General features: G+C 45.2%; 1 protein-coding gene across 3 annotated transcripts in view; it reads right to left on the reverse strand.

The window, feature by feature from the left end:
• CHD1 (chromodomain helicase DNA binding protein 1) overlaps window positions 1–5,526 on the reverse strand; it is a 94,751-nt gene extending 89,225 nt beyond the window's left edge. The window contains exons 1-3 of one of the 3 annotated variants that reach the window (XM_050945545.1): window positions 5,164–5,526; window positions 4,014–4,074; window positions 3,081–3,289 (exon numbers count right to left, since the gene is read on the reverse strand). In XM_050945545.1, the coding sequence (XP_050801502.1) occupies window positions 3,081–3,133 (53 nt within the window). In that variant the 5' untranslated portion in view covers window positions 3,134–3,289; window positions 4,014–4,074; window positions 5,164–5,526. Of the gene's footprint in view, window positions 1–3,080; window positions 3,290–4,013; window positions 4,075–4,181; window positions 4,767–5,163 lie in introns of those variants that run through there. The other 2 variants (XM_050945550.1, XM_050945549.1) reach the window with 2 other exon arrangements.
• Window positions 5,527–17,136: the final 11,610 nt, after the last annotated feature.

Consider the following 17,136-nt stretch of genomic DNA (forward strand, 5'->3'; position numbering starts at 1 on the left):
ACTTTACAAGCTCCATTTTAGGTCCAGTTGTACTCAGTCACCGCTCAACTCTCTCAACCAGTAACAGCACTCTAGATCAAGAGTGACAAACTCACTTGGAGAGGACTCATTTTATGTTTAATTATGATCCATGGACCAGGATATACATTGAGGTCTACATATTCCCTGCAACACACAGCAATATCACAAAGTTTGTACAGGGGTCAAGGGGAGAATATGCCTTATTTGTTGCATTGTCACCAAGAAGATAAAAGACCCTTTTAGATTCACCATTATATCTGTTCTTTGTTTCTCTTCCTTCCCCAATCTCTTTTTATCAGTTTCTCGCCCCCATTTCCCGTCTTTGAGTGCTTCCTCTGTCCTTTACTCTGCATTTCCTTCCCTGAAGCAACTCCCAATTACCTAACCAGTGTGCTTCACTCTTATTCCCAACTCCATTCCATCCACTAAAATGATCTGTGATTAAATAGTTAATGTTGACAGTGAAGTGTCATCGCTGGGCTTTAACGCTGATCTTCTAGTCAGATTAAAAGGGAACACGGGAGTTCATATCTCTGGGTTATAGGCTGAATGCAGATATCACTGCGTTGGTTACATTTGGAAGCTTATCTGTGCAACAAAGAGGATTAGATGCCCTTTTAAAAAAGCTTAGATTCTGGAGACTCTGAAAAGCATTACAGTATAACAAAACTACATGGGTGGACCACACATTTAAGAACCCTTTGTTAGATTTTAGCTAGACTGTACTGCTGGAATTTACATTCAGTTCAGATTACCTTCACAACTAGGGCTCAAAACTTTTTTACAGTGAAAATGTATATCTACCATTCATAAAGGAAATCTTCCTGCTTGCAACTAGGCAGGTGGATTGTTTAAGCTCTGTTCATGCATTATTAGGCTATATGGTTAATAAATAATACATTTAAACAAGCTGTGTTTAAATGCAGAATGAAATTTGACTCTACAGTTAATAATCAAGCTGATTAAGTATATTAGAATCTCTGCTTGATATTCACTTTTAATCAGGTTATTGGAAATACTTGTAACAGCTTATTTAATAGTAATATTTTTCATGTATGTTACCTTTTTCTAAACAAGAAGACACACATACATTGCTATTCAATATACATTACACAGCAGGTGCAGTGTTTCAGTTTGATATGAGGCATCTCTCTTCCTACATTATCTTTAATTAGGATGGCTTGTATTTCTTTTTAAGTAGGCAATGCAATCCCATACACTTGCAAAAACATTTGAGATGTTCCACACAAGTTAGCCACAGTTTTTGAATTTTGATTTACAACATTTTGAAATTCAGGAGGACAAGCTTTGTTGACACTACTTTCTTCTGGGAAAGTGAAAATAAGCATAGCTCTGAACTTGTGCAATGTTATGGTATTAAGCTGCAGCTGAAATTCCACAACCTTGCTGCTTCCAATAAAAGCAAGTTAATTGTCTACTCACTCAAGTAAGCCTTGAGAAACATTAGAGGGAATCATTATCATTATCAGGCACTAAAACAACAATTTCAAACTTGTCTTTTTAAAATGCATATACATTATTAATTCTAGGTATTACTGAAGTTCTCATTACACAGAGGCATGATAACATTTACTGTGTAAATACATTTTTGTATGTCTTGTCGCCTCCCATGTGCAGCATGTATTATATTACTTTAATTTAAATAGAAATCTTTGAACTTCCTACAGTCATACAAAGCTGTGAATCATAGAATATCAGGATTGGAAGGGACCTCAGGAGGTCATCTAGTCCAACCCCCTGCTCACAAAAGGACCAATCCCCAAGCACACCATACCAAGCACATTTGTAGGATAACAAATTTTAATTCCTGCCCATAGTGCTTAAATACATTAACGGGGAGGTTCTGTTAAACTGATTTTAGCTAAATAGTTAATATTTACACATTGAAGCTTGAATGAGAACTAGTTAACATCCTACTGAAAGAAAGAGGTAGTTTAAACCTCCTTCACAACTATTTCAGTCAGAAGATGGAAAAAAAAAATTTTTTTTAAAAGGAACAATTTGGCTCAAATTCTCTCCAACCAAGCAGAGAAGCTTTCAGATGAAAGTTGTATTTCTACTACAGAAAACAGCCATGGAGGTTATCAGAAATCCAGAGAGACTTTAAAGTTACATAACTTATAAAAATTATACACACAAAGTTTTAATTTTACTTTAATTTATGAAAACCAAAAAAACAGCCTTTGAGGTTCCATGAGGACTGTTTTGCTTGGTTTGAAAGACATGTTCTGTATTATACTAAATAAACTTCCCTATAGCAAGAGGAAAGCCTTCTAAACAACTAAAAGCAGTATACATTCTCAAACACCAAAACAAAGTTTGAGACTAGTAACTTCTAGATTACAGATTGTTAAATTCAAAATGGCAATGAATCAATAGCTGTACTTGAGCAGGCAATTTTGCTGCCTGGTTATTTCACACTGGTGAAGCCCCCAAAGCTTTTGTAGCTCAGCAACTAAGAAAAACTACAGATTACCTAACAAAATCAAAGATCAACCTCCCCTTACAGGTTAGGTTGGGCTTTTATATTGCACCCATCAGCATGGTATCTGAGTGCACAGGTTGAATTTCCAATATCCGAGGCTTATTTTGATATTCTGAATACATTTTTCCACCTTCAAATTTATTAGGCAGGACAAAAATTGGTTTTATAAACAGTAAAGCTCTTCTCTTGGACTAACTATATTACTTAATACTAAATTTAACACACTAAAATAACTTCCTATACTAAGGTCTACAGTTTTTATAAAACAATGCTGACAGTTAATAAAGAATGCCAAGACAGCTGGTTTTTTTTTTTTCAAATGTAGATAGTTTATTCGTATTTAGCCTGCGCTAACTATATGCTTATAATATAACATGCATTAAAATACCAAGGTGACAGGCATTATGTAAGAATCTGAAGAGAATAGAATGAGACCTAAAAACTAAGTTCTGCATCTATGCCAAAGAGTTTCAGCTGTCCACAATAAAGTTATAAACTCAAGCTGTCTTCAAACAAGACTATATAGCATAGATCTGAAATGATTAGTGCTTACCTTGATTCTCCACTACTGTTTCTTATGCTTTCCTCATCACTGTGCCCATTCATTGTAAATATTAAGAAGTTTAAAATATAAGTCCACTCAGTTTTTGAGACGGATATTAAAAGTTCCCTTTATAGTCTTCCTTGTACTCCACGTGTTTTACAGGTGACTTGTTTATTCGACTGTTCACTGAAGGTATTCAAGATCCTTTCCCAAATTACCTAAAACACAGTTAGATACACAAAAGTGTTAAGAATATGATTTTAAATATTGCCTGGTTTCATACAACCTCTAAGGATGCTAAAGATAACTGACCTAACAAACTAACATTTAAAAGGATCAAATATGAAATCTACTTCATTAAAAAAGTTAAAAGTACTTTCTGGCACTACCCGCTGCAATTGCTGATATTTTTGTAACAACACTTTCTCGTTTAAAGAACATTTCTCTTTCCCATTGCTCCATGAAAGGCCCACACAAAGAACAGAGTAGGACTGTCTATACAAAGGAACTGTTAAACTGAAAATACTGTGACAAAAAGTACACAAACTGAAAATAAATTAAAGTATTTTTCTAATGTATAGTAAGTGAGAAGATACTACTGGTCAACATTTTGGGACAGGAACTGTAATTTATTGTATGTATCAAGGGCTGAACAATGTGATCTAGACCTACCTGGCTTTTAAGCGCTACTGTATAATAAACTTTAAACAAGTACAGGTTACAAAGGCAAGTATTTTATTTCAACTGATGGAACAATAATCAAATCAGTAAAGAAATACTATAAACATACTGTAAAAGCATTTCCAGGTTCAAGCATAACATTTTCTCTAATTATCAACCACCCTAACTGCCACACATTTAAAAAGTTATGCTTGTCAGGTTTGTTATTGGCTAACTCTTAACTCAAGACCCCACAGCTGTAATGGTCAATATTTCACATACCACGATAACCAGAGCTGTGTGCACTCAAGTATCCGAAGCATCAGAGGTCACTGTAAGTGTCCTACAGTAGGAATACAATGATAAACCTTGTAACAAATCAACGAATGAAGAGTACCCCGAAGGCACTGAATGGATGTGAATGAGAAGAGGGTTTCATACACAGCTCACCCGTCCGCCCCTCCACCTCCTCGTTTGCCCGCAGTGATCCGACTGAGTCTGTGCTGCTGGGGTTTCCTCAGGCTACTACTACTCTCAGGCGTCACAGTTTCTCATCCAGGCCGGTACACAAAGGACATGGCGGAGGGTATGAGCGACCAAGGAACCCGATAATCCTGCCCCAGCCACAAGCCCAACCCGACTGGGAATCAGAGACAAGGGGAACAGCGCGTCCATGGGGCGATGCAGCACTTCCAGGCGCTGTTGCGGCGGGAGCGCCCCTGTCGATTACAGACCTGGGGAGTCTAGTGGTTCAACAAAGCTGCCCGCTAGGAGGCCTGGCTAGCGCCCGCTGCGGGCCGGGCTCCTCGGCCCTGCCATCCCAAAGCCACTCACCGGCATCCCCATCTCAGCCATTCGGCCTTCGGCAGCTTTCCAAATTTACCCGCCCAGGCCGGTGGGCGCAGCTCTCTCTCCCCACCATGCACCATGCTGTGCTGGGGGACCCGCGGGCCAAAGAGCTTCTCTGGCTGTAATCCCAGAAACGCAGCGGCCTCTTCCTTTCCCAACCACCCGCCCTCCAGGACAGCCCGGGTCAGAACCGCCCTGGCCCCGGCCCCGCCGGGCAATGCTCGGTCTCCCTCCTCCTCCTCCTCCGTGGACAGTTCCCCGCTCCCGGCGCGGCCTGCACTGGCGCCCCTCTTGGCCACGGCTCCCCGGCCGACTCAGGCCCCGCACTGCACGCTCCTCACATCGCCAAGGCAGCGTGAGGGCCGCGCTCTCACCTCCCAAGCAGCTCCCCCGCCGGGAGCCAGCGAGCCCCGCTCCCTCGCGATCATCACCCCCGCCCCGCCTGGCAGCGGTAAACAGGCCCAGCTCCCGGCTTCTTCCCACTCAGCCCCCGGCCTGGCCGCCGAGCCCCGGCAGCCGCCGTGAGTCCAGCTCCAGACCTGCGAGAAACTAACGAGCCCGGCGCGGACAGGCCGCTTCCTACCTGCGCGTGTCTCGGCCGCGCCTCCCCAGGGCCGCGCTGCCGGGACACAGCGTTATCCCAGTGGAGAGGAAAGTGCTGCCTGCAGCCCGGGCTCGGGGGCTACTCCGGCCACCGCGGCCAGGCCTGGGCCGCTTCTCCTCCGCCGGCCGCACTGGGCCCCTCGCTGACCTACACGGCGGGCTGGCCCGCGGCGCTCGCACAATGCAGCCCGAACCGGGAGGGGAAGAGAAGCAGGGTGCGCGCTGCGCCGCTGCCGCCACCGCTTAGGTCCTCCCGGCCGCCGCCATCACGCTACCGCCGCTCAGTACAGTCTAGTCTCCCCCTCCCTCGGCCCGATGGAAACCCCGGGCGTGATGTCAGCCCGGCGCCCTGGGACAGTGTGAGCGGAGGGAGGAGCTAGGCAAGGGGGCAGGACTCAGCAGTCGGGAGAGCGAGCGATGAGGGGAAGTTGGCGGCCTGGCGGGGACCAAGGGAGAGGGTGGCGGACTCTGCAGGGCGGCAAGGCGGTTGGGATCAGAAAGAAGGGCACAGGGCAGGGGAAAGTCAGCGGGGTATTCACTGTTGGGCCTGCTACCTCCAGAGCGCCAGGGAACCAGCGAGTGCTGCTGCCAGGAAAGGGAACCTTAAAGCTTGGCCTGTTGCAATGTACCAGCTTTAAGGAACTTTAATCTGCTCTGAATGTGAACCTCACTTATTTTAAAAATCATGGCTCAATTTTGCTTTTTACCAAGAACCTTAAAAACAAGCTTAAAATTGTTTATCTCCATTTGTCTTCTTCCAGGTTTGCAAGGAACCTCAGTAGAACAGGAAGGTCATTAGTTCCCACACCATTTCTGGGTTTATATGTGGGCTCTACCAGATTCATGGCCGTGAAAAACGTGTCACAGACCATGAAATCTGGTTTTCTGTGTGCTTTTATCCTACTACACAGATTTCATGAGGGAGACCAACATTTCTCAAATAGATTGTGTTCCTTGAGTCTATCACTCTAAGTCATGTTTTCTAATCCTTTAATCATTCTCATGACTCTTCTCTGAACTATCTCAAATTTATCAATATCCTTCCTGAATTGTGGGCACCAGAACTGGACACGTATTCCAACAGCCGTTGCACTATTGCCAAATACAGAGGTTAAATAACTTCTCTACTCCTGCTCAAGATTCCTCTGTTCAGCATCCCAGGATTGTATAAGCTCTTTTAGTCACAGCATCACGTCGGAAGTTCATGTTTAGCAGATTCTCCACCATGACCCCCAAATCTTTTTTGAGAGTCCCTGCTTGCCAGGATAGAGTCCTCACCTCTTGGGATAGTATACTGGTACTTTAGTGCAGACTTGGCCTTTGTCTCTATGCACCTGCCATTTTGTACCTTCAAAAATTATATAGATTTATATTCTGTAATACTCCATCTTCCTGTTGTTACTTACCTGGTGGTTGTTACTTACGGGGTCAGCGCCATAGGACAATTGTGGTGACAGCTATTAAAACTTTTATCACAAATGCTTAAAGAAAAGGTCTCATTCATAGTGTTACTAGATATTTAGTAACCAGAGATATGCGTTTCTATTCTCTCCCTTCAAGGGTTGAGCAGGGTCAGAAGAATGTATTGTTTGCCAATCGACAGGAAGATAGCAAAAGGGAAGTATCATGAAGTGGGTACTAGAAGAGAGTTGCCGGATTATTAGAGTAACTGGAATGAAGAAGTTGTACAATATTTCTCTGCTTTTTGGGCTCTATTGGTCTGGAAAGCAGAAGCGCAGCACAGTCTGAGCCAGCAGCAACTAATGCCAAAAGAACCTTTCAGACTGAATATATGGAGTCAGATATTTGTCACGTACCTGATGGCTGCTACCTCTCTGGAAGGGTAGGCGGTGGGCAATGGCCGGGAAGGGTAGGGGCTGGGAAGAAAAGGATAAGTGGCAGGTGACTGGGCAGGAGAAGGTGGTTGACAGCTGGCGGGGTAAGAAGTGAAGGGCAGGCAGTGGACGATAGCAGGGAAGGGAAGGATGGGTGACAGCCACCTGGGCAGGAGGAGTAGGGTAGGTGACAGGAGATGGCAAGGAAGAGTGAGTGACAGCTGGGTGGGAAGGAGGGGTAGGGTAGGTGGCAGGTGACAGCCAGGAAGGGAAGTGGAGGGTAGGCGAGGGAAGGGTGGATGACAGATGTCTGGGCAAGAAGGGTGGGTAGGTGGCGGATGGGTAGGGAAGGGAAGTGGAGGGTAGGCGATGGCAGTGAAGCGTGAGTGACAGCCAGCTGGGCAGGACAGGGAGGGTAGGTGGCCGGCCTTGGCAGGGGAGGATAGGGTTGGTAGCAAGAGGTGATGGCAGGGAAGGGAAGGGTAGGTGGCAGGCAACAGCAGGGAAGGGAAGTGGAGGGTAGACTGCAGGCGACAGCAGGGGATGGGAGGGTGGGTGACAGCCAGCTGGATGGGAAGGGTAGGGTAGGCAGCAGGCAGTGGCTAGGCAGGAAGTGAAGGGATGTGGCTGGAAAGCCCAGACCTGGCTGCTCCACTGCAGAGACTGGACAACTAAACTGTCCACCATCCACGGAGGTTACAGTTGGGATCTCCAACAGCCCCTCTTTAGAACTCTAGAGCTGATCTTGGAACTGGGCATGTCTGATTGGCTGTAGCTTATAATGAAGTTGCCACCTCAACCAAAGAGGTTTCAAAGTGGAGATAGAGACTGGGGAAGGGGCAGCCACCATTCCACTCCTCACAACCTTACAGTGATACTACACTAACAGCACTGAAAGACAAAACAAAATTAAGAAAGCCCAGCCCCTGAAGGGAAGAGAGAAGGAATTTGTTGAAAAATTTTAAAGTGTTTAGAAAAAAAACCACCCCAAAAAACAATGATTCAAGGCCTTGAAAATCTGCCTTACAAGAGACTTAAACTAAATAGGTTGAACTTCTTATCAAAGAAAAGTGAGGAAAAGTAACCATTGGAAGAACTTACTTAGTGATGTGATGGATTCTCCATTACTTGAAGTCTTTAAATCACGACTGGATGTCTTTTTAAAATATATGTTCTAGTTCAACCAGAAGTTATAGGTTTAGTGCAGAAATTACTGGGGAAATTCTATGGCCTGTATTATGCAGGAGGTGAAATTAGATGATCATAATGATTCTTTTGCCCTTAAAATCTATGATTATGGAATTGTACAAGTACAGTTGATAAATTTGTGAGGGTCTCAGGTGTCATGATGATGAGTTTGTAAAGGATTTTATCCTGCTCCCCCTGAAGTCAGTTGCAAAACTGCCCCAGCATCAATGGTGCAATAACAAGCCTTAACTGAGTTCATCTCTATCAAACAAACATGGTCCACAGAACTATGAACACCTTCAGAAAGTAAGCAGACCCTCAGAAATGCATGCACCCCTAAATAAAAGCAGAGGAAGGAAATAAAAGGTATCCACTAAAGAGAAAGGGACTGTAGGCATCAAGCAGTTCTTACATTGTGTCTAATCCAAAGATATATCAAAAGTGCCCAAGGAAGGAAGAAGAAAACAAATTCCTACCAATATCAACAAAAAGTGGACAGCCAAGACAACTTCAATTATTTAATTACAGATACAGTTGGCTCTTTTAATAAGCATCCAAACTTTAACTGCCACCAAAGATACCAAATGCCAGGGCCGCCTGGAGGGAGCAGGGGGAGGGTGCAAGTGGGGCAATTTGCCCCAGGCCGCCCGGGGCCCCCAGGGGCCCCCATGAGATATAGTATTCTATAGTATTGCAACTTTTTTTTTATGGAAGGGGCCCCCAAAATTGCCCCAAGCCCCCTGAATCCTCTGGGCTGCCCTGCCAAATGCTAGTCCAACAAATCCTTCTACTTTCCCATCTCAGTTCTAAAATCTTTTATATGCTCCTGATTATCCAAAACAAAACACATTTCTGTTTGTTCCAAATCAGAAGTGTATATGTAGAAAAGCATTAGCTATCAATAGAAAAGATAGCTAAAACTAAATAAATTCAAAGCTGGTGTGTGTTAAAGACACTGGATAAATGCCTATTGCCAAACAATTATTTTTTTTAAATCTACAGTTATATCTACAGTGATGACAGAGTCATATAGAGGAGATGGAAATCAGGCACTATTTCCAAATAAAATGATTAGTTTAAAAATCCATACCATCATTAATTGGAAAAAATTACATTTTCAAACAAAAGTAAAAATATAATGATTTAGTCACACATGATCTAAATTTCTTCACGTAAATTCCAATCCTGGAAAAAGAACCATCTGTACATAGCTGACTGGGGCTGCACCTGCAAAGTTTTCTTTGAAGGATCAAAGCATTAGCCCGGAAATACTTTAAGCAAGTGTATAACTTCATGCAAGTGAGTAGGCTAATTGAATGCTTAAGGCCTTTTCTTCACTGGGAAAAAATGCTTCCCCGTAGTCTTTACCTTAACTTGCTAACATGTGAAAGCTACAAAGTGTGTGGTCTTTGCTGGGCTTTTGACTTGTGTTACCCTGTATGTTCTAAAAGGACCCAAGAACATGCCCTTTTTCCTAGTGCAGTCACATGCTAAGTGTTTCCAGGATCAGGACTTTAATGACGTTACTGTTGCATACAGCATCACTCATTAGGAAAAGTGATACAAAACTCCTAAAACCAGGGGCTATTTCTGCCTTTTGTTTATTAGATTGTTAGCATGTTATTGCATGTTTTGCACACACATTGTCAATTGGGGCACAGATTTGCACTTAACACTTAAATTATTTTAAAATCTGTCTCTTGAAGTTATCATTTAAATGTAATATCCTTTTGATATTAAAGGTGCCAGTTCACACTTCTCTGACTATCTGCAGATGAAGGAAGACAATTTTGCATTGATTTAAAATCAGTTCATATTACAAAGCTTTTCTTCATAATAGGCATAAATACTTTTTTATTTTAAAAATGAAGGCTTAAAGGCTGCAGTCTTTAATGGGATGAGATAAATAACTTACACAAATAATAAGTATACCTGCCCTTGGGCCAGATTTTTAACACCATTAGTTTAGCGTTGTACCTTTTCTTTGAAAAGTAGTGCCTCCATTTCTTTATTACGTCTTTTGTTATTAATTATCTGTGCTACACATAATACAAGCATCATAAAAAGCTGATCTCTATCACCAACAGCTTACAGTTTAAGTAAAAAGTCTTGTCTACATCAGTGTTTTTCAAACTTTTTTTTCTGGCAACCCAGTTGAAGAAAATTGTTGAAGCCCGCGACCCAACAGAGCTGAGCATGAGGGGTTTGGGGTGTGGAAGGGGCTCAGGGCTGGGGCAGAGGCTTGGGGTGTGGGGGTGAGGGCGGCAGGGTGGGGCTGGGAATGAGGGGTTCGAGATGTGTGAGGGGCTCTGGCCTGGGGCAGGGGACTGGGGTGCATGAGGGCATCAGGGCTCTGGGCTGGGGGTGCAGGCTCCGGGGTGAGGCTGGGGATGAGGTGCTTGGGGTGCAAGAAGAGGCTCTGGATTTGGGGGGGGGCTCAAAGCTGGGGCACAAGGTTGGGGTGGGGGATTACCTCGGGCGGCTCTCGGTCAGTGGCGCAGCGGGGGTGCTAAGGTAGGCTTCTGCCTGTCCTGACACCGCAGACCACGCTGCACTCTGTAAGCAGCCAGCAGACAGCAGCAGGTCTGGCTCCTAGACGGACGTGCACAAGCAGCTCCGAGCATCTCTTGCCCTCAGGTACCACCTCCCTCAGCCCAGTCAATGGGACTACAGAGCCAGTGCTTGGGGTGCGGGCAGCTTGCGGAGCCTCGTGGGCCCCCCGCCTAGGAGTCGGACCTGCTGCTGGCTACTTCTGGGGCTCAGTGTGGTATCAGAACAGGTAGGGACTAGCCTGCCTTAGCCAGACAGCACTGTTGATGGGACTTTTAACAGCCCGGTTGGCAGTGCTGACCAGAGCCACCACGACCCAGTGCCTTACATTCTGCGACCCAGTACTTGGTCGCGACCCACAGATTGAAAATCAGTGGTCTACATGGCCTTAAACAAGGTCTTGTCTATTTTCTTGTCAGTCTTCTATTCCCCTGTTGCTATTACATTCAGTCTTGCATTCTCTGTTTCCAGCATCATTCTCTTTTCTTTTATATAGCCATTGGAGCTCCACAATGGTAATTTATCTAGGTGTTTGTCATTGTATGGAAGTAGTTCGTCTTTCTTACCTTTCTCTCTATTGTTCATATTTACTTTGTTATTCTAGTCCTTTCAATTGCTTCCCTTCTTGCCATTCAAGTCTCTTCTCACTTCTCTTCTCCCTGGACTCCCCTTCTCATCTAGGGCCTAATTGTTCATTGCTCAGTACTGAGGAGTGGAGAATACTACATTTTGGCCAAAGACAGGGAAAAACCTTTTCCTCTTCTAAAAGTAGCTATGGGATCTGTTAAAATATATGAAATATGATCAGTCATGCACAGAGAGTGAATGATGTGGCACTATTTTTATCTAAATAAAAAACACAATATATGCTGCCCTCACTACAATGTCATAATTGTGCCGGTATAGTTGCCATAGTGTAGACATGGCCTTATCCTGGTTTACCAACGCAAGTTACACTGATACAAAACAACTTTAATTGAAGTGTGTCCACGTTAGCTAAACTGAGTAAATTAGATGAGTGGAAAAACTCTGTGTAGACCAGCCCTGACTTGTCCTATTTGTTCCAGGGAGTTCAGCAATCTTGATAGTGTGGCCATGTCTACAGTACAAAGTTTGGTCAACTTAAATTACTTTGAAATACAGCCATCAAAGTTTCTGTATTGCTTAGGCATATGAATACTTGGCTACTTGTGTCAGCGCTGTGCATACTCACCAGCAGTATTTGACTAGCTATAAAGTGTGGTGCACCACAAGTAGGTAGCCTACTGTGCCATGCACCAAGGGGTGGCCAGGGATTCCCCTCCCTCAGACTCCCCATGGATGAGGCCACCGAAGCAAAAGTCACATGCGTGGTTGAGTCAGTATCCACCATTGAGGGCAGGTGGCAGGAAGAGCCATTGGAAGGGAGGGTAGAAATGATAAAGGAAAGGGTCAGGTCAGGGTAAGGAAAATTGAGACTATATGTAGGGGAGAAGGGTGCAAACAAACTGGAGGGGTTAATGAAATAAAGCAAGAAGGGCATAGGGCACAATGAGCCGTGTTGCTGGGAGGGAATTACTACTGATTGCACTGGATTAGTGGCAGCTGTAAATGTGGGGGAGTGCAGAGAACAGTGGATAAAACAAAATGGTGGGGGGCAATCACAGCAGCATGGGGGCAAGTAGGGCTTCATGGGACAGGGAACAAACAGCAAGGGGGGGGCCTGTGTGGTGCAGGAAACAAATAGCAAAAGGGGAGGGGGCTGGGTTTGGAAGGTGAATACAAAACCATGAGGTAGGGGCATGGGTAAGGCGGGTACCAGATAGCAAAGGGAAGAGGCCTGAGTGGGGCAGGAATCAAACAGTGAAGGAGGGGCTCTGGGCAGGGCAGGTAACAAAATAGCAAAGGGGGCTCTGTGTGGGGCAAGAGGAACAGGCAAATATACAGCAATGGGGGCCTAGGGCAGGGCAGTAGAAGCAGATACCAAACTGGGGGATGGGGAAAGCAGCAAGCTTTGAGGAGGGGGAGCACCTGAGCTGGGGGCAGTGAACTGCATAGGGGAGGGAGGTTGTGCAAGATTGGAGGGGTTGCAACCACAAAGGGGGTCTGGTGGGCAGGCACGGACAGAAGGAAAAGAAGGCGGCCCCTCAGCCAAATGCAAACTGGGGGAAGAGAGGGGGATGGAAAATCCAAGGGAGGGGATGTGCATCCACATGTGCTTGTTATAAGAGTCCCTGTTGCACTAGTAGTCCCAGGGTAGGTGATGGAGGCTGGCAAGGAAGTAGGCCAGCAGATGGTCTTCAACACCAGGAGCAAGAATGGATGAAATATGGGGTAGCACAGCAGCAATGCTAGCAGCTGCCTCCTCCTCTAGCAGCAGCCACAGCAGCAATGGCAAGCCCTGCCCACAATGCCACAGGCAATAGTAAATGTGGCAGGGGATTTCAAGAAGAGAAAAGATGGTTGTAATATTTTGGGGATCTTCCAGTTCAGTAAGGGATTCTGTCACCACATGCCCTGTAACTTCAGCACACTGCACTCTGTTATATCCTTGGGGGCAGCTGGTTTAGGAAGAAATCACTTGAGAGCAGACAGCAGACACCTAACAAAACTACCATTTATTTACAGACACAGAGCTTGCCTAACTGGCCGAAGCTGGCTGGGCTATCCCATAATAATCTAACTCAGTTGCCATAGGAACAAAAACCATAACAACCAAATATACAACATATTCCTCCGCCGCAATAAGAACATCCCCTAAATAAAATACACACTAGACTAGAGAAGGAGGGTAGACTGCCTCCATTCCCAGCTAAACCCTGGGGATTATTTTGCCCCACAACCGTGGGTTCGCCCTAGCTAAAGATCCAGCCAATGAGGAGGCCTTCTGTCTCTAGGTGGATTACGGCGAACTTCTGATGTTGTTGCACCCGAAAGTACAATGGGTTCAGGGTCCGCAGCACGAACAAGTGAGGAGGTGGTATCAGTTCGTGCTGGGCAAAGGGGTATCTCAGCCACCGGCAGTAATGGAGGAGAACAGTTAGGAACAGGTGATTTGTGATTCAGTGTCTCACCAGAAGTGGTGAAGTCAGACTACTCAACTGCAGATGTATCCTGAGGACTGGCATGACCTGGCAACAGCTGATCTACATGTTGCTGCCAGGTAAGATTCTCTGCAGTCCGGACTGTGCAGGAAACAGGTCCTGTCTGAGTGATGATCGTGGCAGGGACCCATTTAGCTCTGGAAGTATAATTCCGAGCCAATACTGGCTGTCCCGGGCTAAAGTTTCGATCTTTTGCTCTGGGTGCCCATCTGATGACTTGATATTGCTGCTAATGTTGCACAATTTGTCAGGGTTCAGAAGGTTTCAGCAGATCAAAGCAAGTGCCCAGCTGTCGTCCCATCATTAGAAAGGCCGGGGATGCCTGGGTCGTAGCATGAGATGTGTTTCTGTAGGAAAGTAAGAAGGTATCCAGACGCTTTTGAATGGAGTGTTGTCCCCTTGCTGATTTCAAAGCGTGTTTCATTGTCTGCACAAATCTTTCAGCTAATCCGTTGGTGGATGGATGATATGATGCTGACGTGATGTGGAGTATCTGTCATAAACAGATAGCTAAGGGTTACTGTCTCTTTCACCTGGAAAGGGGTAACAAACAACACCTGACCAGAGGACCAAACAGGAAACAAGACTTTTTCAAATCTGGGTGGAGGGAAGTTTTGGGTGTGAGTCCTTTGTTCTTGGTCTGTTCTCTTTCTCGGCTCTGAGAGTGACCACAGGAATCTCCAGGCTTTCTAATCTTCTGTTTCCAAGTTGTAAGTACAAGGATAGTAAGACAATAGGTTTATATTGGGTTTTTTTTGTATTTACATGTGTGTAGTTGCTGGAGTGTATTCTTTTTGGATAAGGCTCTTTATTCATTTTTCTTTTAAGCAGTTGACCCTGTATATTGTCACCTTGATACAGAGACTCTTTTATGTCCTTTTTCATTCTTTTTAAGATCTGTTTGAGTGTTTTTCACTGGTTAAGGCTAAGAAACGAAAGGAGGGGGAAAATCTCTTTGTGTTAGATTTACTAAGCCTGACTTTGCATACCTTCTGGGTGAGGGGGGAGAGAGATTAGATCTCTCGGTACTTGTGTTTCAAGGACTTGAAGCAGGGAGTATCCTAGGGTCTCCAGGGCAGGGAAATCTGGGAGGAGGTAAAGAGGGTGGAATCCCATTGTTTAGGTTCACGGAGCTTGAATCTGTATATCTCTCCAGGAACCCAGGGAGGGAACACCTAGAGGGGAGGAGGGGGAAGGGAAATGGTTTATTCCCCTTTGTTGTGAGACTCAAGGAATCTGAGTCTTGGGGTCCCCCAGGGAAGGTTTTGGGGAGACCAGAGTGAGCCAGACACTGGAATCTTCTGGCTGGTGGCAGCAATATCAGATCTAAGCTGGTAATTAAGCTTTGGAGGTCTCATGCTAGCTTCTCATGTTCTGAACTCTAAGGTTCAGATCTGAGTAGGAGAGTTATGACAGTATCCCATTTGCCTTCATAAAATTTTGAAACTCCTGAGAGATGAACTGCGGTCCGTTGTCGCTCACAAATTGTTCTGGTAGACCGAACGACTACTGAGTCCCCGTAGTTTTTGGATAGTACTCTCTGCAGTAGTGGACTGCATTATAGAGACTTCTGGCCATTTAGAATGGGCATCTACTGCCACCAAGAACATGCTTCCTTCAAGGGGGCCAGCGAAGTCAATGTAAATACGTTGCCATGGGTTTTCAGGCCAGTCCCATGGGTGTAGGGGTGCCCACTGGGGTGTGTTCCTCACACCCTGACATGACATACAAGCTTTTGCCTTCTCTTAATAGCACTGTCCAATCCAGGCCACCAAAAATAGCTTCGTGCAATTTCCTTCATGTGCACTATTCCACAGTGACCGGAATGCAGCTGTTCTAACATCTGTGATCTCAGTGGTGATGGAATAATGACACGTTTCCCCCACAACAAACAACCAGATTGGACCGATAACTCCGTCCTCCTGGACATGTAAGTAACAAGGTCGGGTGAGACCGGAGAGGTTTGTCGAGACTTTCCATGCATCACCAGGTCCATAACTTGGGACAATACTGGGTCAACGCGAGTTGCCTACTTTATCTGAGTAGCAGTGATGGGTGTATTCTCTACCTGTTCATAGTAGAAGATTTCCTTTGGGGCATTATCTTGATGTTTGACCGGCAAAGGCAACCTTGAGAGGCCATCTGCATTGCCGTGCAGAGTGGATTTCCGATATTTGATTTCATATGTGTGTGCTGAAAGTAACAATGCCCAACGTTGCATACGACTAGCAGCTAATGGGGGAATGCCTGTGTAGGGTCCAAAAATTGACATCAGAGGTCGATGGTCTGTGAGAAGAGTAAACTTTTGCCCAAACAGGTACTGATGAAACTTCCGAATTCCAAAAACAATTCCTAATGCCTCACGTTCGATTTGGGCATAGATAGTTTCTGCTTTGCTTAGAGTGTGTGAAGCAAAAGCAATAGGTCTCTCTTCTCCTGAAGGCATAATGTGTGACACGACTGCTTTCACTCCATAAGGGGAGGCATCGCAGGCCAATTGTAGAGGTAAGGATGGATCAAAGTGCGTTAGAACTTCAGAATTTAGCAATGCTTCCTGAGCTTTGTTAAATGCAACATCACAGGCTTCAGTCCACTTCCAGGCCTTGTTCTGCCCCAGGAGCTCATGAAGTGATTTTAGCAGTGTGGCTAACTGTGAGATGAACTTTCCATAATAGTTCAGTAGTCCTAGAAACGAGCCCAGCTGGCTTACATTTTGAGGTGGGGGAGCCTCCACAATAGCTTTAACTTTTGCAGGGGCCTTATGAAGACCTGCAGAATCAATGATGTGTCCCAAATATTCAACAGAGAGCTTGAAGAATTCACACTTGTCTTTGCGAACTCGTAGGCCATACTCTTCCACTGTTTGTAGGGTAGCCTCTAAATTCTTTAAGTGATCCTCTTCATTCCTTCCAGTGACCAGGATATCATCCAGATAGCACTGAACTCCTGACAAGCCACACAAGATCTGGTCCATAGCCCTCTGGAACAGGGAGTGAGCAGACGTTATTCCAAAGGGTAGGCAACAGTATCGATAAAGCCCCTTATGAGTCACAATAGTCAACAGCTCTTGGGACTTTTCATCGACGTGCATCTGTAAATATGCTTGACTCAGATCAATCTTACTGAACTTTTGTCCCCCAGCCAGGCTTGCAAAGAGGTCATCAATGCAGGGAAGCGGGTATTGCTCTGCACACAACACTGGGTTGACAGTGACTTTAAAATCACCGCAGATCCGGAGAGAGCCATCTTTCTTCACTATTGGAACGATAGGAGTGGCCCATGAGCTATGGGTAACTG

This window comes from Gopherus flavomarginatus, chromosome 3, assembly GCF_025201925.1.
Source record: "Gopherus flavomarginatus isolate rGopFla2 chromosome 3, rGopFla2.mat.asm, whole genome shotgun sequence".
Lineage (NCBI taxonomy): Eukaryota > Metazoa > Chordata > Testudines > Testudinidae > Gopherus > Gopherus flavomarginatus.